At 48.7% G+C, this 27207-nt stretch overlaps 1 protein-coding gene across 2 annotated transcripts; it reads right to left on the bottom strand.

Annotated features, from left to right (window-relative positions):
* Positions 1–7550: 7550 nt before the first annotated feature.
* On the bottom strand, positions 7551–27207 carry LOC120371787 (extracellular serine/threonine protein kinase FAM20C-like). 2 transcript variants are annotated; one of them, XM_039488041.1, is made up of 11 exons: positions 27086–27207; positions 24908–25715; positions 20935–21110; positions 20711–20789; positions 18927–19019; positions 16891–17006; positions 16046–16226; positions 14195–14304; positions 9492–9573; positions 9185–9244; positions 7551–8818 (listed from the first exon to the last, which is right to left on the bottom strand). In XM_039488041.1, the coding sequence occupies exons 2-11, from the start codon at positions 25402–25404 to the stop codon at positions 8536–8538; spliced, it is 1677 nt and encodes a 558-aa protein (XP_039343975.1). In that variant the 5' UTR covers positions 25405–25715; positions 27086–27207; the 3' UTR covers positions 7551–8535. The 2 variants fall into 2 exon arrangements, with proteins under 2 accessions (XP_039343975.1, XP_039343968.1); XM_039488034.1 differs by lacking the exon at positions 27086–27207 and having other exon boundaries at positions 24908–26091.

Raw genomic sequence — 27207 nt, forward strand, 5'->3', positions numbered from 1 at the left:
AATGGACCATCTTTCCCCCCATCCCCAGCCTAATAGTGGCTTCTTGGCTTTCCTGTTCAATCTGGATTGGAACACAGGGGAACGTAACCCCAGCTCTCCCTCTATTACAAAGCCAAAGCAGCAACCCATTCCTCCCCCAAGGTAACAATACCCAGCTGTGTTGCCAGCTCTTGTGATTTTATTGCGAGTCTTGCACTATTATGTGTGTTTTCTTAAAGCCCTAGCTCCTGGGGTCCTGTGATGATGTGAGACTCTCAGCCTTTTCTTTTTTTTTTAAAGTACATTTCTGGTCCTTGTTAGAGCTTGTAAGCTTGAAAATGTGAATGCTCAAAAGCAAGCAAGCAAATACTTAGATTGCAAGTTCTCTGGGGGCAAGGACAGTGTTTTCGTTCTGTTTGTACAGCGCTTAGCACGTGGGGGTCCAGGTCTAAGTCTAAGTGCTGCAGTCAGTCTGTCTAAGGTACTTATATGGTGTCATTGCCATAGTATCTGAGGTCTCACAGTCATTTTAATTTCTGTATCGTCACAATAACCCTGCGAGATAGGTAAGTACTATTATCCACCTTGTACTGATGGGAAACAGGCACATAGAGGTTAAGTGACATGGCCATGGTCACATGGGAAGTCTGTGGCAAAGACGGGAGGTGTTATGGCAATGCAAATAATGAAAAGACACAATTTATTATTTTTAAACCCCATGATTTGTAAGTTATCTAATGATTTTTGGGGCCTGACTCATGATTTTTGAACGTGCAGGGTTGGCCATATTGCACCAGTTGGTACACATATTACAGAGCAGAATCTTCCACCCCTCACATAAATTCCCACCAAATAAAGCACAACTTCAGCCCTGCAATAGTAGCTGTAGTCAGTGAATACCAACCCCCATCATGTGACAGGGTCTTAATCTTTTGTAATTATAATTCTGACTTGTGTCAGGTGATGGAGACAGGAAATAAAGATCAAGCTCCTAACGTCCCAGCACTTGTGTCTTACGCCTTTATTACAATACATGTCCAATTTTGCCAACCCTCAGTTTTACTAGGGTTTGGGGATCACAAAGACTTTACCAGAGCAAGATTCTACTGCATCCTATAGCACTAAAAGAACTGCAGCTCTTTACAAAATACAGTGAAACCTGTACTAAACAGTCCATTTCCAGAAGGCAACACCCTTGGTTAAGCAACTACTTTATGACATTCCCCAAGTTTTCCAATACAGTTTGGTTCAAATTCTTGTTAATGAACCAACTCTACCAGGCGGACGAGTTTTGCTGCTCTCTTTGCGGATTGCTTAAGACTTTTTTTTCACAATGTTGACAAAAAACCTGCTTGGAATTCCCTGGGGTGGGGAATGGTAGTTGGTGGTGCAGTATGCTGTACACATGTGGTGCAGGGAAATTTTGGCCAAAGACATGGGGGCAACAACATGCTCTTAAGAAAAGTGTAACGGGACCTTCCATGTCCATGCAAGGCAGACAGGGGACTTGAAAAACATTGACAAAGTAGGACATTTTAATTAAAAACCCTGATTATTTCCAAGCATGACAAGAAAAGATCTGTAGAGCACTATAAAGCTTTGAGAGGGAAGATAAGAATCACAAGGTACATCTGATGAGTCCTTTAGCAGGACAGGAAGAAACAGTCAGGATAGTTTAAAGATAAAAATAAACAAGCAGGGAAGAGGGGGGTGGGGTGGGGTGGAAAACACCTTTTGGGCCTCCTGTGTTCATCACAAAATAGGGCACAAGCCCATTTTTTCACCTTGGGTCTCACCTTTCAGTCTCAAGATAGGCTGAAATATGTAAATAAGGTGCCTGGAAGTGATGTCAGCTGTGATAGCAATCTCTTAGACCCAGCTGTCAACTTTCAGGAAGAAAATTAAGGTGGTTCTGCAGCATCCAAAGTGGCCTGGGAAAGGAAGATCCCCATCCTTCTTTCATAGCCAAGGGAAATGGATGGATTTTTTGCTGTTGCTAGAAACAGCCAGTTCACCATTAAACCACAGCTTCAAAATGTTGCATGAAGCAAACTTTCTCTACAGTAAAAATAATAGACTAGACATGCTTTGTATTTTTCTTTCTTTCCTTTTTCTCTTCATGGTCTCTTCTTTTTCTTCTAATTCAGTCCCTTTTCTACCGGCTTGCAGAATCCGTTTTCCCCCAACTGATTTGTCTATAGTTTTTCACCCTTTTCTAGTGTTTCCATTGATTTCCCCCCCACCAAGATCCTTTATCTTTCTTAACAATCATTTTGTTTTATGATTTATCTTCTGTCCTGTAGGCCCCAATTCTGCAAAACATTTAAGCACAGGACTTCAGTGGGATTTCTTGCATGCTTAGGTGTTTTGCTGGATCAGGATGTAGTCTCTGGATTGGCCAATCCATTCAGTCTGGTCACAATTCACCCCTGAGGACTCTGCCACTTGGATTCCTTTGTAGACCCAGACTGGAATCCTCCTTTTCAGGAATTCCTGCATTAGAGTCCCTGTTGGGGCGGGGCAGGGGAGCAGTTGGTGATCTCTAGTTCACCACGAGCATGTCTGGACAGTTTATCCCTCTGATATTGCTCCCTCTCTTTCTTTAATAGGTGATGCTGGGGAGGAGGGCACGGGTTAATTCCACCCCTTCTGAGCACCTCTGATGGCCTGGGCCTGGCCACTTTGGGGTTCCCATATCCTAGGGTTGTGGTGCTGCTTCCGCTTTCAGGAGTCTGACTGTGCTGGGACTGTTTATATGGAGTGTCAAAGAGAGAGAGCCAAATTTAGCCCCAATGTAAATGGGTGCATTCTCACTGACTCCAAATCCTTTCGCACTAGCCAGGTGCCTTTATAGCCAGTGTTGGTTACAGCACCTTCTGCAGCTGTAGGCATCAGTCATGCCCAAACAGTGCTCCTCTCTTTCCCTCAAGTCCTTTCCCACTGTTCCCATCCTCTCTGGAAAAAATGACCAGCACTCATCCTAGCTCACTCAGCAGGCCCTTGACCTGCCCTCCTCGGTCCGGCTGTCTCTCTCTCACACACACACACACATATGCCATCATTATATAACTAGGGGCAAGTTTCTCCCCATTTTGGCAGAGAACGGGCTGCCAGTATTTAACCAAGCCAATGCCCGCCTCCCAAACAAAGAAACAAAAAAAAATTTAAAAAAAATCTCAAACCCAAACAAAGAACAACAAAGTCCCTGGTAACCGTTAAGGACAGAGCGCCTGGCAGGAAATATGAAATTCCTGTCTCCTGGAGCCAGGACAATGACTGGTAGTTTCTGTCATTTCAGAAGCATAAAACCTGGGGAAGAAATATGCTGCCCTTTCATCTCTAGACGCATGAGTTCAAATCCAGCCCTGGAGCCACAAATGACACGAGATTGGTGCATCACAGCCCATCCCCAGTCAATGTTTTTTCTGTTTCCCAAAAGCTGTAAAGGATGTAGAATCACAGGTGCTGGAGATGGCAAAAATCTATATGGATACTTCTCACACGTCCCTGCCTGCCCCTTGCCCAGAGCAGGGCTGTTCCCTATAGTACGTTCCCAGGGCTTTATCCCATCCCTTCCCTTGGGAGGATAGGTCACACTGCAGTAGACCCGGCACAGGCTGCCAGGTAGAAATGGTTTCCTGACATCCAGCTAAAATGTTCTATTTGCTCAACTTCATCCCATTATGGCTATGTCTCGACTAAGCTCTTCCTTGACACCCCCCTACACCATTATACAGCTGCTTGTGCAGCTCCACCAGTAGTAGCACTGAGGAGAGCTCTAGGGTAAGCAAGGCTCTGGTGTTTATACTGCCAGGTCATCTATCCCAGCTGAAAGCAGGCCTAGATAACATGAGTGTTGAGACGCTGGCAGCCAGCCTACACTAGCGCGCTCCCCACTGCTACCACTGGTGGGCTGGACTGCTGGTAACTCAGGTTATGTCTACACTGCGATAAAACACTGGAGGCACTGAGTCTCAGCACTTGGATCAGCTGATTTGGGTTCACTGGGCTCGGGCTGCAGAATTGCAGTGTAGAAGTTCAGACTGGGTCTGGAGCCCAGACTCTGAGACACCCCCACCTCACAGGGTCTGAGCCCCCAGGTGCCAGCTCAAGCCCCAACATTTACATTGCAATTTTACAGCCCCACAAGTCCGAGTCAACTGACCCAGGCCCACCACGGCTGTGCTGCCGGTCTTTTATTGCAGTGTAGATGTACCCTCAGTGCAACCAAGGTCTTAGTTATACTCCTTTAAATTCCACTGTATGCCCCTCTCTCCTTGTTGTGTACAACCTGGTTACTCGGAGACTGAATCCCCTGTTTATCATCATTGACCAAACTAGATGTATTTAAAACACTTTTAACCTCCCCCTGTAACACAAGTTCTCCATTCCTTAAAGCAGGAACACTAGTACCTAGCACCTCCTGGACGCTACCACAGCCTAACAGCAGCACCACTAACAGTGCTAGCAGCACCTGCCTTCCCCCTGCCCCCATCGCAGCTTTTGTTGATGGAAAACTCCTGCAGATTAGTTTCTAACTCCCCCTAGAGGGATTAGGGGGATAATCTAGGTGCTGAGCCACCAGGACTAAATATGGTGCTAGTCCCTGAATAGATCTGTGCCATTTGAAAGAACAACTCTCACGTGGAGGGGTGAGAGAAAATTCAAGCAGGGGCATTTGAAGAGGAAAGGCAGATTGATCCTGTTCTCCCAAGGCCTTGGCTGGCTAGTTTCTGTTTCTCTTTGCTATGACGTTAGATAACTGTGCTGGAACTGCAGGCTCACTCGCTCTCCTCCCCCCCCATCCCCAGACCACAATCCAGGTTCTTCCGAGTGCAAAAGCATGTAATCCCATCAGGAATTAAAAGACAGATGCCTTTTGGTCCCATTTGAGCTGCAGTGATGTCACCACTGCAGAGTTTGTGAAGGATTTATCAAGAAAGAGGGAGGAAGGAAAAAATCTGGAGAGACACGTGATCCAATAGTTTAGACACAGGTTGGGAAATCTTGAGTACTAGTCCTGGCTCTGCCAATGGCTCCTTCTCTGACCTGTCACTTCACCTCTCAGTTCCCCATCTGTAAATGGGAATTACCCACCTTGCGGGGGAGATTTGGGTTCCCCACCCCCATTAATACAGCACCTGAGCACTCCAGTTTTTAATGTAGTTCTCCCAGAGCCGGCTCCAGCTTTTCTGCCGCCCCAAGCGGAAAAAAAGACGAGCAGCAGCACTTCAGTGGCAGCTCAATCGCACCGCTTCTTCGATGGTAATATGGCAGTGGGTCCTCCCTCTCTTCTTCAGCTCAAAGAGGAAGAGAGGGACCCGCTGCCGAATTCCCGACGAACACCCGGACGTGCCGCCCCTTTGAAGTGGCCACCCCAAGCATCAGCTTCCTACACTGGTGCCTGGAGCCGGCCCTAAGTTCTCCTCACAATCCTCTCCTGAAGTAAGGAAGCGCTACTAGTTCCATCTTACAGAGGGGGAACTGAGGCACAGGGAGGCTAAGTGACTTGGCCAATGTCACCCAGAAAGTCTGCAGCAGAGGAAGGATTCGAATCCAGCTCTCTCCAGTCCCAGGCTGATGCCTGGAGCACTGGACCATCTTTTCTCTCTTTTTTTGGTTGTGAGGATCTAGCAGGTAAAGTGTTGTGAATGTGAACAGTCCTGTATATTGCTATTACCCTTATTCAGGGAGAATTAAGAAGTGGTGAAAGGCAATTATATGAGACTCTGCAAAGGTTTGCCTTGCTCTTGGAGGTTGGGGCGGGGGTGGATTCTCTCTATTGCTCTGTGTACCAGGGATTTGATAATTCCAGCTCTGTTGGGGCTTTTCTACTACACTGGACTAATTTTCCACCATTGCTGTTGTGACTTTGTGCAGTCTGTATGGTTTTATAAAAATATGGTAATGAGTGAAGACAATGTAACTGGAATATGCTTCATGCAAAAGGTTTCTTGTAAGGTATCATTACAAAGCTTATAATCTACTGAGTGTGATCATCCTATTTGTATAAATGTACCACTCTTATATCTGGGACTAGAAATATGACTGAGGGCCTACTGTAATTATGCAACGTGTGGGCCATTAATGGTGGTTTGGAATCTTAATAGCTCCCATCAGCCAGGACAACTGACTGGGGCTCTGTTTGCAGGCAAGCCTTCCTGGGCGTCAGGCTGGAAAGAATGAAGGCTTGGGGTCTTACAGTGACATGTGTTCATGTCACCTGAACTGGAATCCATCTTTAACCTGGTGCTTTTCCGGGGGGGACCCAGAGAGAAACAAAGGATTCCTGTCTTATGCACAAGATATATAAAGGGATGGAACAGAACAAAGAGAGGAGCCATCATGAAGAATCCCCTAGCTACCACCTGAGCTGGAACGAGAGCTGTACCAGGGGAAAGAATTGTGCCCAGACCTGGAAGGTGTCCAGTCTGAGGAAAAAAAAAACTTACTGAAGCATCTCTGAGGGTGAGATTATCTGTATTCAGTTTGATTAGACATAGATTTGCACATTTTATTTTATTTTGCTTGGTGACTTACTTTGTTCGGTTTGTTACTACTTAGAACCACTTAAATCCTACTTTCTGTATTTAATAAAATCACTTTTTACTTAATTGATTAACTCTGAGTATGTCTGAATACCTGAGGGGAGCAAACAGCCATGCATATCTTTCTATCAGTGTTATAGAGGGCAAACAATTTATGAGTTTACCCTGTATAAGCTTTATACAGGGTAAAATGAATTTATTTGGGTTTAGACCCCATTGGGAGTTGGGCATCAGAGTGCTAAAGACAAGCACACTTCTGTGAGCTGTTTTCAGGTAAACCTGCAGCTTTGGGGCAAGTAATTCAGACCCTGGGTCTTTGTTGGAGCAGACGGGAGTGTCTGGCTCAGCAAGACAGGGTGCTGGGGTCCTGAGCTGGCAGGGAAAACAGGAGCAGAGGTAATCTTGGCACATCAGTTGGCAGCTGCTGGGGGGGGGGTCCTGTAATCCAACCCATCACAGCTGTCACTGGGGCAGTTCCACTGGTGGTAGCAATGGCAGAAGCTCTCCTGCAGATTATCTGCCAATGTTTTTAACCACTGTATCATCCAACCCTGCTCAGAACAGCTCTAGAGATTTAAAGTGTCAGCAGTCACTAGCACCTTGTTTTCATGCTAGGATGAGGGTAATGATACATACCAAGCAAAGGAAGAGGGCATTGTAATGGCAGTGGCACAGGCTGAGATGCCAGTGAAAGTCTGCAGTGGCAACATGAGATCCACCACTATCACAGTAACGAATGCTTTTGCTTTATGCAGCACTTCTCTGAAATCTCCAAGCTATGGACAGCAACTAGTAGAGGAGTCAGGAATGGAACCCAGGTCCTCTCACTCCCCAAGCCACCCCTCCCCCTCTAGACCATGCTTCCTTGGTGATCGGATGCACCCCCAAAGCCCCCCAGTTACTGTGTCCGTGAGTTTCCAGCCATGGCAGTGCGCTCCCAGTTAGGTGAGGGTTATTTATTAACTCACACATCACAGGCTTATTTCTGAGTAACAAAAACACTGAAACACCTTAAACGTGGGCTAAGAAGCTATGATTTTTAATGTAATGGTCACTGTACAGACAGGAAGTCCACACTGAGGGCTTTCCCCCTGCAAAATATTCATCTGTTATTTACTTGTATTCCAGCAGTGCTTCCAGATGCTAACCAAAATCAGGGCCCCATTGTGCTAAGAGCTGTGCAAACACATAGTGAGAGACAGTCCCTGGCCCAAAGAGCTTACAAACAAGCAGACACAGGTGAAAGAAAGGCATGATTATCCCCCTTTTACAGACGTTCGACTTACCCAAGGTCACAGAGGTGATGGCAGAGCCAAAAAATGAACCCAGATCTCCTTGTGGATAAGACACTTCTGGAGACTATGAGCAACCTTTCTCCCTAAGTAGCCTGGGCTCCTCAGTCTTACCTAAACCCAGGCCTACACTACACACTTACTTCAGTATAACTGCGTCACCCAAGGGTATGAAAAATCCACCCCCCTGAGCAATGTAGTTATACCAACCTAACCCACTGTGTAGACAGCATTATGGCATCAGGAGAGCTTCTCCTGCTGACGCAGCTCCCGCCTATCAGGGAGGTGGAGCTATTATGCCGCTAGGAGAGCTCTCTCCCATTGGCTTAGAGCATCTTCACCAGAAGTGCTACAGCAGCGCAGCTGCATCGGTCCAGCTGTGCCGATGCAAGTTTCTAGTGTAGACTGGCCCTGCTGGCTCCAAGACTCTGCAAGAGCTGAACGCTAACCGGAGTTTGAAATCTACTTCCCTCCCTCCCTCCCCTGGGTTCACTTTGTAGGGTTCCCCTCTTGATTACAGCCAGACCTCCCACTTGTCTCTTTGCCTAACTCACTTCCCTCTCTAAACTGTCTCTCTCTCCCCACCATCAGTAGATCCAGGGACTATGCCCCCAATATGGGCACCTAGCCGTGGCTGCACCAGAGCTGATTCTCATTCAGCAAGAGTCCAGATTGCAGAGGCAGCCTCAGGGGTCATGGTGGGAAGGAGTGTCTGCTCAAACCATCACGCTTTTTTTGCTCCTTGTCTCTTGGCGCTGCCATATCCCTTGTTTCAGCTTTCCCATGTCATCCACCAGCACCTCCTTCTGGCCTCCCTTTGCCATGCACACCCGCACCATGTCCAGTACTCGCTGGAGCCGCCGGTCCAGAGCTTCCAGGTGAGGCTCTGATAAGACTGGCGAGAGGCGGTCTGAGGCCAGTGCCTCCCGCATGATGTCACTGAGGCGGTACGGCTCTGTGGCAAGCAGCTGCAAGCGCAAGAATGTCGACTTCTTGATACTAAGAGTGGGGGTGGGTGGAAGGGAAGAAAGGAGAAAACAAAAATCAACCAAGTTAAGGGACAGCCGCAACAACATCTGATATTCATGCAGTGCTGTCCAGCCTGACTGATCCCAAAGTGCTTTGCAGACAGTATATGCAGGGATCGCTCACCCACCGCTGAAACCGACACCTCTGGGGTGGGGTGCAGCAGCCACCGTACTCCATGTGACAGAGATCCTGCTTTTTCACTTTGAAAATCCAGTCGCCCAAGCCCGGACAGGGCACTTCCTGAACCAGAATAATCAGACTTCCACTGATTCCTTAGAAAGTTATCCCCTCTGGGGTGGAATTGGGCAGGAGGGAAGGGGCAAAGAGAGCCATTACCTGCAGCACTGCTGGAGAGGGGCCAGGATGGACATTTCATCATGAGAATGTCTCCCAAATCTAAGGAGAGCAAAGAGAGTGTCGATTATGAGTGTAATGTGCCCCTTATGGGCTGTGCAATATTGTCCATCTCTCCTGGGCCAGAGACCTCAACAGCAATATGGCAATGACATCACAAGTGATGTCTGGGCTGCCACATCATTCCCAGCATGTGCAGAGACACCCCCCGCCAGATCCTTCCCATGGCCTCCCTGTGTCTGCTGTTCTCCGTACTCCTTGTCAGCAGGAGTCCATCTCCCACTCTTACCCTCGGCCGTTGTCCAGGTGAAGCAGGAAGGTGTCATTACCAAACTTCTCAAAGGTCTCATAGTGGTGTCGGTCCATGTTACCTGCAGAAGGGAGAGGAGAATGGGGACAGGGGAAGGGGGAAAGCAGTAGAGAAGATAAACTGGACATTCTGCTTCAAGCACATCCTGAGTTCCAGGGATAGATTAGACAAAGAGTATGTCTACACTACAAAATTATGTTGACCTATGTTACATTGACACAGCCACCACAGTAATTAAATCTTTTTTGCCTGTCCACACTATGCTCCTTGTGTCAGCAGTGCATGTCCTCACCAGGAGCCAGGGGCACTGATTTAACTGTCAGTGTGGGGCATTGTGGGATGGCTTCTGAAAGGCAGCAATGGTTGATGTAAGCAACTGCATCGACCTAACCACGTCGACCTAAGCACTACACCTCTTGTGAAGGTGGAGTTAAGTCGGCATAGTGGGTGAGTTGAGTTACATCAGCGGGGGCAACATTTTAGCATAAACACTTAGAGTTAGATTGACGTAAGCTGCCTTATGCTGACCTAACTCTGCAGTGTAGACCAGGGCAAAGAAAGTGTGTATGTGTATGTAGCCTCTCTCCTTTAGAGATGTGGGTTGAACTTCTAGTGGGTCGAACTTCTAGTGGGTCATCAGTGCAATGAGTTTGGTGGGCCTCAAAATCACTGCCTTGCTTGACAGGACTGGCTATTTCTTTTCAGGGGAGGTCCCAGACTAGGACAGTGGAGGATGCTACAGCTCAGGTCTGTGTGCTTGTACTCGGGGGGGAAATGGAACTGCAGGGGAGAGCTGCATGCCAGGACTGAAGTGCAAAGGTAGAGCTGTAGGTACAGTGGGATTGGGCAGGACTGGAATAGCTGGGAGTAGAGCGGAGCAGGTTGGAACTGTGAAGGGAGTACAGAAGATGGCCTGGTTTCTATATATCCTCAGGTAGTGAAAGAAGAAGCTAACATTTTTGGACCCCTGATTATTTTTGAACATCCATAGAGATCAGAGACTAGAACAATGCAGTTGAGATGTTGATCTTTAAAAAAGGAAAGAAGAATGATCGTAGCAATCACCACCCAGGATAATGGAGCCATGAGCAATAAACATCACAAGATTTATCAATAATAGATCTTGTCAGTCAAACTCTCCTGCTTTTTAGATAAAATTACAAAGTCAATGGATCTTAGTAAAACATTGGATACTGTGGCTCACAGAATCTTACTCTTAAAATTGATGTCAGTATCATCTTGGATATGTCACTGTCCTGTGGACTGGAACCTGAATGGAAACTCTAAGAAAGACTAGCAAGCAATGGCACAGTAATGAGTTGGAGGAGCAGCCTAGAGAGGGGTACTGCAGAGATAACTGGTGGAGCCATCTCATTTAACATCTGGAAGAGGGAGTGAAGAGCATGTTAGTGGCTTTCACAGGTGGTACTAAACTGGAAGGAGCCGCAAATCCCAGTGAGGAGAGAGAGAGAGGTGTAACAAAAGGGATTTAAGGGCTTGTCTACACACAACTGTACTGCTTTAATTATACTGCTACAGCTAAATCCAAGCTGCAGAAAGAAGAGTTAAGAAAAATGGTGACCACTATTCCAGTATGTTGTCAGGCGTAAGGCATCAGGAAAAGGCCTGCACCAGAGAGTGAATACTGGCTAGCACAATGACACAGGCCAAGATTTTCAAAGGTGATGATTAGTGATTGGGGTCCCTGATCTTGGACAGCTTAAAAGGCCCGATTTGCAGAGGGCCAGTACTCAGCACCTTCTGACAATCAGGCCACTTTAAGATGTCTCAAGTTGGGCATCTAAAATCACTCACTTTTGAAAGTCTTGGCCATAGTTCCACATTTATACCAGAGGAAGAAAATTAGAGAGAGGGAGGCATCGTCTGTTACAGACCCCTTAAAGTTTGGGGCATCAACATTCAGACATCTGCTTCAGGGAACAACCTTCAACTCTGGGGTCAAAGGACAGAAGTGTTTGAAAACATGGATAATGCTAACAGAAGGGTCAAGGGAGGAAAATGGCCTGCAGAGAAACTGGGAACTCCTAAAGAAGGAGTGAAGTTGTAATGCTCAGTCTTATTTCCCCACAACAGCATGCCCAGTTAATCCATCTGGTGGTATTTGATAGTGTATAACCGGAATTGAACACAGGAAAAGGAAGAGGCAGATAAGTAGCAGAATGAAAATCGAGAAAGGGATGAAAGAGAAGAGATCACTGAGGACAAATCTAAGACATTAATTTCGAAGCCTAAGTTGTGTGTGGGACTTAGAGGCTCAATCTATCCCCAGCATGGAGCTGAGACTGAAGGCCTCCAACTATTCTCACTGCAACAATCTGAGGCACCCTGAAAGCTATTAATGAACAATAGCCATAAATGGAGCAGAAGTAAGTCCAATGGCACCAGCAGCAAAATCAGCCTAACTGCTTGCATCAGTGACAAAAGATAGTGGAAAAAGGGAAACTATCCAAGTTATGTAACCAGTTAAAGAAATTGGGACTCAGAAAAGACAACAAACAAGCAGTGATCAAGACATGCTCTTCAGATCCCTAAGTGAACAGAACATTGTGAACAGCACCGAGGAATGGCACTGGAATACGTCCATAGCAAAGAAGAAGGGTATGAAACAGGAGGGGCAGGAATGAGAGTGGTAGGGGAAAAAAAAACAAACACTAACAGCATTAGCCAGTGACTGGGCAATAGCCATCATTGTCCTTCAGCTGAATGTACTTGTGCAGCAAATGCTGTAAAACTGAAGATTGTCTGTAGGAAAGGTAATATAGATCCTACTGTTCAACAGCTTGGAGATACGTTAAAAACCACCAGCCACCCAGTGTAAGAGCACAAGACATATAGGCCACATAGATTTACAGCCCATATGGCCCCATTGAAGTAAATGTAAGTTCTTCTCCCATCCTATGCCAGACATTCAGAACATAACTGACTGGTCTTTATTCCTGGCTTCAGTCATCAGATGTGGGGTTACAAAAGATCAGGTCCCTGTCACATGGCAGGAGTCAGGATGCACTGACTCTGGATATCTACCCAGCAAATCAAAACCTGTGGCTGGCCTGTGCTAGCCAACTTGGGCTCACAGGGCTGTTTCATTGCTGTGCGGACTTCTGGGCTTGGGCCACAGCCCAAACTCTGGGATCCTGCCATCCTGCAGAGTCCAAGAGCTTGGGCTCCAGCCAGAGCCATGGAGTCTACACAGCAATGAAACAGCCCTCAGGCCCAAGTTGGCTGGCATGGGCCAGCCATAGGTTTTTCTTTGCTGTGTGGACATACTCTCTGTGGCTACTGTAACAGCAGGATTTAACCATTTTTTCCCCTCTTGCTTCCCAATAGATGGCACCATAACGCTAGCCGCTCTGAATGCAGATTGTGGGAAGGGAGAAGACAGATGAATGACAAAACTCATAGATGCTATTGAGCCTTATTGCCTTGATTTAAAGAGTTCCCAGGGCCACAACAACTCATGAATGGAATAATTTCAGCACAGCTATTTTCATTAGTTGGTACTATTTCTATGACCTTTGTATGGGAAATTGTGACTTGTTGGCAGAGCTCGAAGGGGCGAGCCATTGGCTGTATACTCCATCCCGGAGGAGGCAAAAACAGATATAGAAAATGGTGGCCAGCTAAGCAAAGCAGGATGCTGAAGTTAGATGTGTAGGGACGCAAACCTTGGCACAGATAAGATAAAAAGGCACCTTTACTAAAAGGAAAGTAGCTCTCCCAGTGTAGTGTAGACCAACAATGCTGTAGTTTGGTCAACAAGGAAGCCTGTGAAACGACAATATTATACCCACTATTGTGATTGTTGCCCTGGAACACTTGATAAACTGGACTTCATCCTCCCAAACAACAACCTGAACCTCAATGATCTAGGGCAGGTCATTATGGTACCAGTGGCATTAACAGTCAAGAAGGAAACAGCTTTCTGCTGGTAATGCAGAAAGTGTAATATATAACCGGAGTGCTAAGAACGACATTTCAGAATGGGGGAAGTGGATGAGCCCAGGGTTCATTTGGTTTAAAACAATTAAAAACAAAAAATTCTAGAAGTTAAAATTAAGTGTAATGATGGAAGTAGCTAATGTGGTGTGAAGTGCAATACCAGAGTGCAGCCAATAGAGGGTAGAGCGTGGGACTCATGCAGTAACACTGAGTAACAGTTGTTAAGGGGTAGCCTGGGAAAGCAGGAAGTGGAGACAGACAAGTTCCCCAGAAGGGCCCTGTCATTGCCCTGTGAGATCTGTCTGATCTATAAATAAAAGCAGAAGTGGCATGCAGGATCACGTGCCCTCAAGGATTTGCTGCTTGGCTTGTACTGAGCATGCTCACACAAACTGAGCATGCTCAGTAACACTGCTGAAGCCAGCTGCCCTGACTCTGCCCCCCTACTATCTGCAGGCAGGGGTCATCTGAGGGTTGCCAACCCTCCAGGATTGTCCTGGAGTCTCCAGGAATTAAAGATTAATCTTTAATTAAAGATTGTCATGTGATGACATTTCCAAGAATACATCCAACCAAAACTGGCAACCCTAGTAATTGGAATAAGAATATCTATGCAAGAGCCTCAGAGCCTCCTTGAAGGCATGAGTGCGTCACACGTGGGCAGATCTGTAGGCCCAGGCCTAGGACGGCATGGGCAGGTTGTTAGAGGGGCACTCACTCACCCATCAGGAAGTCAAGCACAGTCATGTCTATGAGGTCGAGTAGGCGGGAGCCGCTGTCGTAGGGCGGTGTCTTTCTCACCTGAGCACAGTAATTCTGATTCAGCTCCCACCTTAGAAGAGAGGCCAAAGCGGGGGGGGAGAAATCACAGGGTGTCCTGGGCTCTGGGACCGGGGGAGAGCATCGCAGAAACTTCAGATGGCTCCTTTTAACCGTTTGGGCTTCCCTGGGCCTTCTCAAATCCCCACCTCCAAGAACGGATTTCAAGGGACAGTCCATGGTCGATTTCTAGGGTTACCAACTTTCTACTCGCACAAAACCTAACACCCTTGCCCTGCCCCTCTGTTGAGGCTCTGCCCTTTCTCCAAGGCTCCACCTCCCCCGCTCACTCCATCCCCCCCATACTCTGTCACTTGCTCTCCCCACCCTCTCTCACTCATTTTCACTGGGCCCGAGCATAGGCGCCAACGTTCTCCAGCACTGGTGGGTGCTCGTGCCCCCCCCCTGCCCCTGGTCCTGCCCCGACTCCACCCTTTCCCCACCCCTGGTCCTGCCCCAGCCCCATTCCAACCCCTTCCCCAAAGTCCTCGCCCCAACTCTGCCCCCTCCTGCCCCATTGGATCCCTTCCCCAAATCCCTGCCCCAGCCCCGCCTCTTCGCCCAGCGCGCCACGTTCTGCCTCCTCCCCCTCCCTGTCCTGCGAAACAGCTGTTTCGTGGCACAAGCGCTGGGAGAGGGGAGAAGCAGGACGTGGCGGTGCGCTTGCAAAGGAGGTGGAGGCAGAGGCGAGCTGGAGCAGGAGGGGCAGGGCGGGTTGCTGCTGGTGGGTGGTGAGCACCCACCAATTGGAGTTGGCACCTATGGGCCGGAGCAGGGGGTTGGGATGCAGGAGGGGGTGAGGGCTCTGGCTGGGATCTGGGGTGGGGGCAGGGATGAGGGGTTTGGGCTGCAGGAGGGGGCTCTGGGCTGAGGCAGGGGGTTGGGGTGTGGGAAGGGGTGAGGGCTCTGGACTGTGGGTTCAGATTCTGGGGTGTGGCCAGAAATGAGGGGTTCAGGGTGCAGGAGACGACTCTGGGCTGGGGCAGAGGGTTGGGGTGCGGGGTGTATGTGATGGCTCCAGCTGGGGGTGCAGACTTTGGGTGGGGCCAGGGATGAGGGGTTTGAGGTGAAGGAGGGTGCTCCGGGATGGGACTGAGGGGTTTGGAGGGCAGAACGGGGATCAAGGCTGGGGCAGGGGGTTGGGACGGGGTGGGGGGTGCAGGCTCTGGGTGGCGCTTACCTCAAGCAGCTTCTGGAAGCAGCAGCATGTCCCCTCTCCGGCTCCTACGCAGTCAGGTGGCTCTGCACAGTGCCCCATCCACAGGTGCCACCCCGCAGCTCCCATTGGCTGCAGTTCCCAGCCAATTGGAGCTGGCGCTTGGGGCAGGGGCAGCACGCAGAGTCCCCTGGCTGCCCCTATGTGTAGGATCCAGAGGGGGGACATGCTGCTGCTTCCAGGAGCCGCATGGAGCCATGGCAGGCAGGGAGCCTACCTTAGCCCCGCTGCACCATTGACCGGACTTTTAATGCATCCACCAGTGTCCCTTTTCAACTGGCGTTCCAGTCGAAAACCGGACACCTGGCAAACCCTCATGTCCCCCATCATGTGTGGCTGTGCTGAGGGGAACACCACCACCTTCAGTTTGCATCCCTGACCCAGCGCCTTGACACTGTCTGTACCACCTTCCCCACCCCCACCTCTTCCCCACACAGCTGTCAGTCTTGCTGTCCCCCCGCCACATCTCTCCAGCAGCCCCCATCCCATTGCCACACTCGCCACCCACACCCCTAACCTTCCCTCCCAACACACTCACTCCGCCTTCTTGCTCTTGTGGTACGAGCGTCTCCAGGGGCTGCGCCAGGAGTGGCGTTTGGCCAGTTCCTTGTCGGGCAGAAGGGCTGCCATGGAGCCCTCGAGCTGGTCCGGTTTGCCACACAGGGCGTGCTCCGTGGAGCAGTAGTAGGAGCACTCGCCGAAGAAGCAGACATTGCTGGCTGGGTGGGGAGCCAGTCAAATCAGGACAGAGCAAAGGTTAGCAAAAAGCCGCAGTCCCAACCCACCCAAGGAGTAACAGAGCCTATCTGGTGCATGCTGGCTGAGAAGAGCTCGCCTGCAGGATGCGGACAGTAATTCTGTACAGCAGTCGATCTAGATGAGAAGAGAGCAGGTCTGCTCTTGTTGTGCAGTTAACCTAAAAGGGCTCCAGCGTGGCTGGAACGCAGCAAGGACATAGCCGGGATCCCACTATCACATCCACAGGCTGAAATACGTGGCTAGCAGGAGATCGATGAGTTGGGGAGAGGACCTGCCCACTGGGTAAAGTAATTGGAGTTATCTGCCTGAATGCATCTTTCCCAAGATACAGGACTTCCCAAGGGAAGATGGGATTCCTGGGCAGGTAACCCCTAGTGAGATGGAGCAACCAGGCTGATAATCTGGATTGAAGGAAGACAGAACCCAGACAGATAACCCGGGAGTGGCTCCAGATCACTCAGGCAGGTGATCTCCATCCAGATGCACTGCAGACCATTCCTTAATTACATGTGGCTTGGGCAGCGGCAAGTGGGGTGTGAAGATGTGTGTCACGGGAGTTGCAGTTCCCCCGACAGGAGCCCAGCCAGGGAGCTTGTGATGGGCACACAGGCAGAGAACACTCACCTGGGGAAATGAAGAAGGTTCTAGCCAGTTTCTTGTCAGTTGTGATGTCACGAATCTCTTTAGTTATATTCACCAAACGACCAGCCACTGGAGGGATTCTCCGGAAATCCAGGATCCTTCGGGGACAAGGAGAGCACACAAGGAACTAAACAAAACGCGGGACCAAAGCAGTTTCTTCCCTAAACTGAGTGCTTGTTTCACAACCAGACGGAAGACAGTAAGAACATCTGCAGTGACTTTAGCTAGAGTAAAAATGACAAGGGCTATTGATCACCATGCTTTGGTGTGTAAGATGTGAGGTCAGGAATATCTCCACTACCCCACCGTTGTAGTATTGCACAATTAGGTGCAAATCACAGGGATTTTACACCTTCCTCTGATACTGGCAGGTGTTGGACACAGGTTTTTGGACTAGATGGCCCATGAGTCATTGTCCTGCTCTCCCTTAGGTGGAGATTGAGTAAAGATGATCTAATCCAATACAACTCCTGAGTTCCTGGAGAAGATACTCCAATGCAGCATTTCTCAAATTCAGCCACCATAGCCACATGGGGCCACCAGGGGCTTTTCTTGTGGCCACAGCTTCCTGGGCTGTGACTGGAGGGGAATGGGGCGGGGGGGGGGGAGCAAAGCAGCAGCCCCTCCCCGTCCCTGGTGCTCCTAGATGCATGAGCTTGATATTGGCTGCTAGGGCTGCCAGCAGGAGTTGGGTAATGCCCCACTCTGGAGACACCTGGGGCACAACACTGGAGGAGCAGGCAGCCGGTGAGTTCCCCAGCTTCCCATGGGCAGTGGGGCTCAGGCTTTGGGCTTCAGCCCTGGGGTGGTGGGGCAGTAGGCTCTTGCCACAGGGCTTTGGTTTCCAACCCCAGACTCTGGCCTCGCAGTAGCAGGGCCCCAGGTTCCAGCCACATGGCTTCACGCTCCAGTCACGGGGCTTCAAGGTCTGGCCCCCCGCTGCCTCCCCTGGACATCCACCAACTCACCCCCATCACACCTGGCCCCTGCTGCCTCCCCCATCCAGGGCTTAATTTGTCCCTAGGCTTGCCAGGGCTGAGTTAATCTACTGTCAAAAGTGATACATGTTTAATATCACTTTTCACAACAGACTTATTGCTAGCAATAAATAAATTACAGTGATTTGGATGTGTATATGGGCATATTTGTTTGTTTTTCCTAAAGCGAATTAAGCATTTTAGGGAAAAGTGTGAGAGCAGCCACCAGCAAGAGTTGGTGGCTGCACTCTCAGGCCACCAAATAAATTTGTCTAATGAAGGCTGGGAAACTCCCCAACTTTGTCATTGGGGAAATAAATAATAGGTCGCATTGGGGCTGTGTCCTGCACCTGACATACAATGGTGATAGATTTCAGTCGGGTCTGTCCCTAAGTAGATATTGGTTCACATAAAAAAGTTACTTTACAATCTGGCAGGACAATCTGTGTTTAGGAGAGGCCTGTATTGGAAGTGAATGGGGTCAGTATTAGGGTACATCAGCAGAGCTGTGTGGCAGGCCAGAACTGGCCAGGGGCAGACCAGTGGGGATCCTATGGGTCTGGACAAGAGTACATGGACAGAGCTGGATTGGGGGGGAAGGAAAGGGGTGCTCTAATGTCAGGATTGAAGGGTACTGACAGCTGCTTTTATCAGGGGGTCCCAGGACTGCTAGAGTAGGAAATGCTGCAGGTCAAGACTGAGGTGCATTGGCAAAGGCATACGCCTTCCAGGGCCAGGTTTGGGCCCATTGAATAAGCAATGTGTGTGCGGGATCTTATGAATGAGTGACCATGGAGCTTAATCTACATAGCATCGTAGATGTGCATGATGTTTTGGTGACATAGCACTGTGGGGAAATAATTGTGTAACAGTCTGAATTAGGGTTCCCCTCTTTCCCCACCAGATGGATAAAGGGGGCTCCCTGCAGATGGCAGATCCTGTGGCTAAGATCTCAGGGCTGCTGCCAGCCTCCTTTAATAGATGTACTCTCTGTCCCCTGAAGAACAGAGCTGGGAGCTGGAAGGGCTTTGAGGGGCTCACCTGTCCAGGTGAAAGGCTGCTATTTCTGCATTGTGTCGTTCAAAGTCCGAGAAGTAAAAGAAATCTGCTGGGGTCTCTTGGTCCCGGGTCTGCCTGAAATGAAGGGGTGGGGAGGGCAGAATGGGACAGAGGAGGTTAAAGCCGCCAGTGCTGAGTCTAAGCCTGCTCACCACTATGAGGGAAACTTAGACTCATTCACTTTCTGATCTAGGTGCATGTTTTATGTCACTTCCCTCTCTATACTAACTGTGGACACAAGAGCTGTGGAAACCACCTCTCATCCCCATTCATTAACTGCCTCAGTGTCACCCCATCAGTTGCTATATGTTTCGTAGATTCATAGATTCCAAGGCCAGAAGAAACCATTAGGATCATCTAGCTCAGTGGTTCTCAACCCCTGGGACTGCTTGCAGCCCAATCAGCACACAGCTGCAGCCCATGTGACGCCCTCAGGGCCATACAGCACACAGCTGCAGCCCACATAATACATAGAGAGCTGCATATGTGGCCCACAACGGTAAATAGGTTGAGGACCATCTATCTAGCCTGACCTCCTGTATAACCCAGGCCATAGAACTTCCCCCAAATCATTCCTCAAGCAGATCTTTAGAAAAACCTCCAATTTTGGTTTAAAAATTGCCAGTGATGGAAAATCCACCACGGCCCTCTGTAAATTGTCCCAATGATTGATTATTCTCAGCATTAAAAATTTACATCTTATTTCCAGTCTGCATTTGTCTAGCTTCAACTTCCAGCCATTGGATCATGTTACACCTCTCTCTGCTAGGCTGAAGAGCCCATTATCAAATATTTGTTCCCTATGTAGAGATACTTATAGCCTATAAACAAGTCACCCCTTAACTGTCTTTGTTAAGCTAAACAGATAGACTCAAATTGCTCAATCCTTGTGTCAGGTGTGTTTCCTAATCTTCTCATCATTCTTGTGGCTTTTCTCTGAACCCTCTCCAATCTATCAACATCCTTCTTGAACGGTGGGTGCCAGAACTGGACACAGTACTCCAGCAACGCTTGCACCAATCTCAAATACACAGATAAAATAACTTCTCTCCTCCTACTTGAGAGTCCCCTGTTTATATATCCCAGAATTGCATTAGGTCTTTTGGCCAAGTCATCACACAAGGAGCTCATGTTCAGCTTATTATCCACCATGACCTCCAACCCTTTTTCAGTCACTGCTTCCCAGGATAGAGTCTCCCATCCTGACATTCCTCCTGTTATTCTTTACATATACATGCTGTCAGACTTGTAGAGAGAAATGAGCAGCCCCAATACATCACGTAGGCTGCCCCCCTCCCATTTCTTTATTTACACAGAAATTACAGATGGTTTGGGGGGCACCCTGCTCGGGACCCCCCTGGTACAACCGTGAACCGTCCTCCCTGTCCCCGTAAATCCTACAAGTTGTGCAAACAATGTACAAAATGATCCACTCTGAAGATTTGCTCCCCTCTACCACAAGAGGTCGCACCACCCCATCAGAAACAAACAGCTGACCAGCATGTCTCATTTGTTCCCAGGAAGGTGTCAGTGGGGGAGGTTACCTCATGTCCCCACCAGCTTCCCTTATACGGGCTCTGGTAAGTAAGCTCATGGAATAAGACTAAAGTTCCTGCCTCCCTCAGTTTCCTAGCTAGATTTTCTCACCAGGTAATGACATGATTTAAGATGAGCCCAAGCCCGGGGTGTTTGGATCCAGGATGTTGGTACAGGCCCATCTCTGGCACTGACCGAGCCCTGGCCCCTCTCCTGCTGGCCTTACTCACTTCATGGGTTTGAAGAGTGCCTCTCCATAATTTGGGAACGTCATGATCAACTTCAGCTGGGTCCCTCCAGGTTTCTGGACTGAAATGATACAGATAAGAATCAGGGCCAGGGCAGGAGAAAAGGGGAAAAGAGAATGAGGAGAGGGACAGACAGACACAGAAAGAGGGACAAAAAGCAACGTAGACTCGGCGAGCATACATGGGGAGGCAAGCGAGACTGGTACCTGAGCCGATGATTTTCTGTGTAGCCAGTTCCTCCAGCAGCGTAGGAGTGATGGGGTCCTGCCGGGAGTACAGCTCATAGCGATTGATGCCTATGTGGAACCGGAGCCATGTGGGGTAGGTGTCATATGGGGTCTTCCCGGTCGGAAGGACCATCTCTGCTTTACTGCTGCTGACCCTGCAGCCCAAAAGCCACCCCCGCATAACAACAGGGTTTAGGACATGCACAATGTACTCTCCATCTCCAGAGTGCTCCCTTATGGTTACACCAAGACAAGATCAGCCCCTTCTCACACATCTGTCAGCAAACAAGAAGCTGGGAGGGGACTGGATGGAGAGGAACATGGGTGGCGGGTATAAGATAGGGTGACCACATGTCCTGATTTTATAGGGACAGTCCTGATATTTGGGGCTTTTTCTTATATAGGTTCCTATTACCCCCACCCCAATCCCAATTTTTCACCCTTGCTATCTGGTCACCCTAGTATAAGAGGCTTGGGGATGCTAAACCTCACCGTATGGAGCAAGCAATGCCGGATATGGCGCACTTCCCTTTGGAGGCGCGCTGACCCGCCGCCTTTGGGGTGACGCCGGCGGAAGCTCCTGAAAGGTGGGGATGCCACCAGCACCCAGACAGTGGCCCCGCTCATACTCCACCCCATGATCCCTCCCCACCCACTCCTCTCCCCCCCTCCCCTTCTGTTGCTTGCCCTTAAGGCAGGAGGTGGCAGAAGAAGTGAGCGTCAGGTGCATGGGGCCTCAGGGGGAGGAAGCCAAGCAGGAGCAGGACTACAGTCCGGGCACCAGTGGCCCTGCCCCACTTCTAGGGAGCTTCCAGCGCTCAGCTTCAGCCTCCCCAAATGCAAGAGTCACGTGTGGCTGATGGAAAGGAGGTAGGAGGAATGGCAATACAAAGAGAGGTGGGAGAGCACTCCCTGCTATTCCAGGCCTAGGCTCCTACACACACCTCATTCCTGACCTACAGCATCCCTGGCTCTGCCTGGGCTGGGCCTCTCCAAAGTGTCCCCTTGCATAAGAACGGCCCTACCGGGTCAGACCAAAGGTCCATCTAGCCCAGTATTTGTCTACCGACAGTGGCCAATGCCAGGTGCCCCAGAGGGAGTGAACCTAACAGGCAATGATCAAGTGATCTCTCTCCTGCCATCCATCTCCATCCTCTGACGAACAGATGCTAGGGACACCATTCTTACCCATCCTAGCTAATAGCCATTTATGAACTTAGCCACCATGAATTTATCCAGTCCCCTTTTAAACATTGTTATAGTCCTAGCCTTCACAACCTCCTCAGGTAAGGAGTTCCACAAGTTGACTGTGCGCTGCGTGAAGAAGAACTTCCTTTTATTTGTTTTAAACCTGCTGCCTATTAATTTCATTTGGTGACCCCTAGTTCTTGTATTATGGGAATAAGTAAATAACTTTTCCTTATCCACTTTCTCAACATCACTCATGATTTTATATACCTCTATCATATCCCCCCTTAGTCTTCTCTTTTCCAAGCTGAAGAGTCCAAGCCTCTTTAATCTTTCCTCATATGGGACCCTCTCCAAACCCCTAATCATTTTGGTTGCCCTTTTCTGAACCTTTTCTAGTGCTAGAATATCTTTTTTGAGGTGAGGAGACCACATCTGTACATAGTATTCGAGATGCGGGCGTACCATGGATTTATATAAGGGCAATAATATATTCTCAGTCTTATTCTCTATCCCCTTTTTAATGATTCCTAACATCCTGTTTGCTTTTTTGACCGCCTCTGCACACTGCATGGACATCTTCAGAGAACTATCCACGATGACTCCTAGATTTTTTTCCTGACTCGTTGTAGCTAAATTAGCCCCCATCATGTTGTATGTATAGTTGGGGTTATTTTTTCCAATGTGCATTACTTTACATTTATCCACATGACTGGTCTTACCACATGACAAGTATTTTAGGGTAGACCAAACCTTTGGCCCACAGTGCCTGCTGGGCACAGACGAGGGAGGATGTGTTATTTGATGACATAGTATCACTTTAAGAAAGATGATAGATTTAAACTTCTTAGCCCTGTTTTGCCTGTAGTTTTACTTGGAGTCCAAATCTAACTGAATTCCCCCCAGCATAAGGATTACCACCCGTGTGTACAGTTAGTTGTAGGATATCAATTACTTTAAAAGGACACATCTGTATTTATACATTTTTAAATGTCAGATCAAAGGAGATTCATAGTTATTTTCCGGAAACAACCTTAACACTGACTTTATCCTGACCCGCTATTTCCCTTTGATTAGTTTGTCATATGCCCCTGATTTACCTGGGGAGAGGAGTTCGTGTGATCTCTATTAAAACTATCAGACTGTGTAGTTTCTGCACACTTGTATTATGATGTTACATTACAGTAGAACCTAGGCCCACATCTTTAAATGTACTTAGAAGCCTAAATATCTTTGAGGATCTGGGCACTTGAGAATAGGGCCCCATTGTGCCAGGTACTGTACAAGCATAAAAACAAAGAGACAGTCCCACCCCCAAAGAGTTTATACTCTAAATCTACTCCCCGCCCCTGGAAATATACTGAAACTACATCATCTAGTAGTTCTACCTTAAACAACACATACCCATCTTCCAGGTTAAGTTATAGACATATGACAGACTAATCCTCTGAGATAGATAGGGTTAAGGTTGTTTGTGGAATATAGAAAGAATCGAAATTCAGAGCTAACTTATTTTTATAACAGTGTGGTTCCTTTAAAGTAGCTACTATGCATTTACAATATTAATTACCAACTGGCTTTTATTTCTTCGTCTAGGCAATAGTGGTGACACAGGCATGTGGGGACGCAAATAACCACAGCCAACAGTGTGATTGTTACACCACCAAGTCCTGTGCAGATCAGAGAGCGTCTCATGAAATGCAAGGCAGGAAGTAACACTGAGATTGTAGGTAACTGAACTGTTGGTCATCTCATTTCAAAGAGGGGCAGTCTGGAGAACAGGAATGCAAGTGGTTAGTGCTATGGAGAGTGGGAAGAGGACTTCTTATGCACAGAGAGATTAAAGACTATTGAATTTGGAAAGGAGGAGACAGAATAAATATTTATTCTAATAAAAATTATATAATAATGAATTGTATAGAGCTGGCCAGCCCAAAAGATCCCATTTGACTTCCTTTCAGGAAACGAGGACAAGGGGGTCCTCCCATTACAAGGAAGTACATTTAAAATGGACTAAAGGAAATACTTGCTCATATCGTCTGATTTTGGCAGCCCAGTTTGAGACATTTTAAAGAGGCCTGATTGTCAAAGTGCCGTTCACCTGCCCTCTGAGGAGCCTCCAGTGGGGCTCTCAAAATCACTAGTGACTTCTGAAAAACACAGGCCATAGCCAATAACTATCCTGTGGAATTTACTGCCACAGGACAGCTGAGACAAATACCTTAGTACAGTTCAAAAAGGAGGCCCTTTATGAGCTGTGGAATAACAGTGACTCTGACTAGGATAAGTTACAATGGTCCATGCTCCAGGGCAAAAGCTGATCACTCGCTGAATTAAAAAAACATCCCCACCCTCCCAAAAATATGGTATGGTATTGCACAGCTAGTTAGGTGCATTATGGGGATTTTGTGCCTTCCTGCAAAGGATCTGAGAGTGGCCACTCACGGGGGAAGGCCCATGGCTGGCTTTATCTATACCTGTGTAGCAGCTTAGGATGCCACATTTATGGTCATAGCCCTGTGCTAGAACACAAGCCCTGCAAGGCTGGCTGGCCAGCCGGCATTGCATCCTGGCATTCTGGGATTGGGACCTGGCTCTTCTAAACCAAGGGGGGGGAGGAAAAGTGGGGACACCAAAATAATTATTTACCCAGGGTCCAAATACATTTAGGGCCAGCCCTGGACACGATACCATGCTAGATGGACCATAGGCTGGTCTGGTTACTGTGTTCCTAAAGAATATACTGTGTCAGGTGGTCTCTCACCATTCATCACTCCCACTGCTTTTCAGCGTGAACTTCTTTTTGGGGTTGACACTGAAGAGTTTGTCTTTCTTCACCAGTTCCGGGATTGGGATCTTATAGAGGGGATGCTCAAAGAGTGCTGCCATCTTTGACCGCCCTGTCCATGCCGACTTCACCCCTGCCCGCTGGTGCTTAAAGTCATGATCTCGGAGAACCGTCTTGCTTCCGTCACCTGCTGGTGGCCTCCCTTCCAGTGAGTGGGAGCCTTTCTCCAAGGAGCCATTGCTGCCACTGAAATCCTGAAGGATCCTCAAGCTCAACTTTTTTTGGACTGAAACTAACGGGCCGGATGGCAGGAGGCCCAAGGGGTTCGCTGCTTTTGGGCTACAGCTGCAGGAGCTGGGAGCAGCTGGGAGAGCCAAGTCCAATGCCATGTGCATCAGGAGAGCCAAGAGGAGGAGAAAGAAGAGCAAAATTTTAAACTTCCTCTGGAGCAGAGTCTGCAATCGGCGTAACATACTCTCCAGGCTGATACACGTGGCAAGGTGCAAATGTCCACGTGTGGGTAGGAAAGAGTTAATACTTATGCAGTGTGATCCTCTTGCCAAAACCAAGAAGGATGGAGAAGTCCCGAGCAGTGCAGCAGCCTGGATTTAGAGTTTCAGCGTTAAAAAGCAAGGGCAATGCAGAAGTTGGGGTTTGCAGGTGAAAACTAAGCTAGCAACACCTGTCACCTTCTCTTCTGCTGCTGTTGCCGTTTCAGGACAAGAGCGGATTGTGTCTGTCCATGGCGGTGAGTCCGGAGCAGCTCCCAGGTCCCTTGTGGCAGCTGTCAGCAGGACAGAGAGGAAGGGAGGTTGCAGCTTGGTTTATCAGTGTTGATAAGGGAAGAGCAGGCAGTGCCAAGGTTAGAGTGAACGGGGCAAGTTCCAGATCATTTGCAGCAGATTGTTCAATGACAGAAGTGACTGCAGACAATCCCCTCACCTAATCCACCCTGCAGCCTCTCTTGGGTAGGAGTAGGTGAGTGGGTCCTGATGTAGGGGTGAGTGGGTATGTCAGGGTGAGTGTGTGGGGCTATGCACGATGGTATGTCAGTGTGAACGGATGGGGGTACTTGGGTGAGTATGTGGGAAGCAGTCCAGTCACCTTGACATATGCATTAATATGCCCCCCATGTGCATTTATATCTACGTGCATGCACCTATGTATTCATCCACCTATAAAGAACTTGCTCCCACCTCCTGCTCACAATGGGACACTGACAGATAACCACATATACACTAACATCCCCCCTCATACCTACAAGGCCCCTCAAACATACCAACCTCTTCACTGACATGTACATACAGAGACACTCATACTGGATATATCAACAATTTAAGTATTGGCAGAGCTAGGGGAGAGGGATGGAACTGGCACATCAAGGGTGCAGATCAGGAGTGAGGTGTGCGGGGTCCCAGGCTCAGTGCTGTAGGTTAGGAGCAAGGTGGATGTACAACTGCTTTGGGGGATCTTAGAACTGGAATAATAGAGGATGTTTTGGGTCAGAATTTAGGGGATGCATCAAATCTGGGGTGGGGCTCCAGCACTGGAATAACAAGGGGTGCTGATGTCATGCTCAAGGTGCCATGGAAGAGTTATTCAAGTACCTGCACTATATGATACCTGCCCCCTTGCACTACCTTGTCCCATTCTTGTAAAGTGCGGTATCAGCAGAAACAAGCGGGAATCAGAAGTGAGAAAGAAAAGCTGCATCTTCAATCGGTTCCAAACGAGTTTGCTAACGACTTTCTAAGCCAAATGGGTTCAGAGGATTTCAGTCCTTTTGAAGAGCTCCTTAGCCCTGGGAAATCTTCCTGCAGGAAATTCACCTTCCCAGTGACCTATATAGTCACACAAAGCTGGGTCCATCAGGAAGGCCACGGAGGTAAGTAGAAGGGAGAGCTTCCCGGATTTAACCAGCCCTGCAAAGCTGGCCATCACAAAGTGAATGCAACAGGCAGTGGGACCCAGACCATCTTGGGGGGTGTGACAAGACGGCCTATGTAGTATAGTGGGTCCTGCGCTTTTCTTGGTGAGGGGCTAAGATGCCACCCCTTGCCCCTGGGAAGGTGGTAAAGGAGGGAAGTGGGGGAGGCGTCTGGGTTTGCTCCTTACTCTGACCCCCATCCCCTCTCAACCCCTGCAGGTTCTTACCCTCTTCCCCCTTGGGTGGGGTACCTTCGGTCCTTAAACGCTGGGGGCGGGAGTCTCCCTCCCATGCTGGGACAGGGTCTCCCTTATTCTGGTTTTCTGATCTTCCAAGTCTCACAGCATAC

Source organism: Mauremys reevesii, linkage group 1, assembly GCF_016161935.1.
Source record: "Mauremys reevesii isolate NIE-2019 linkage group 1, ASM1616193v1, whole genome shotgun sequence".
NCBI lineage: Eukaryota > Metazoa > Chordata > Testudines > Geoemydidae > Mauremys > Mauremys reevesii.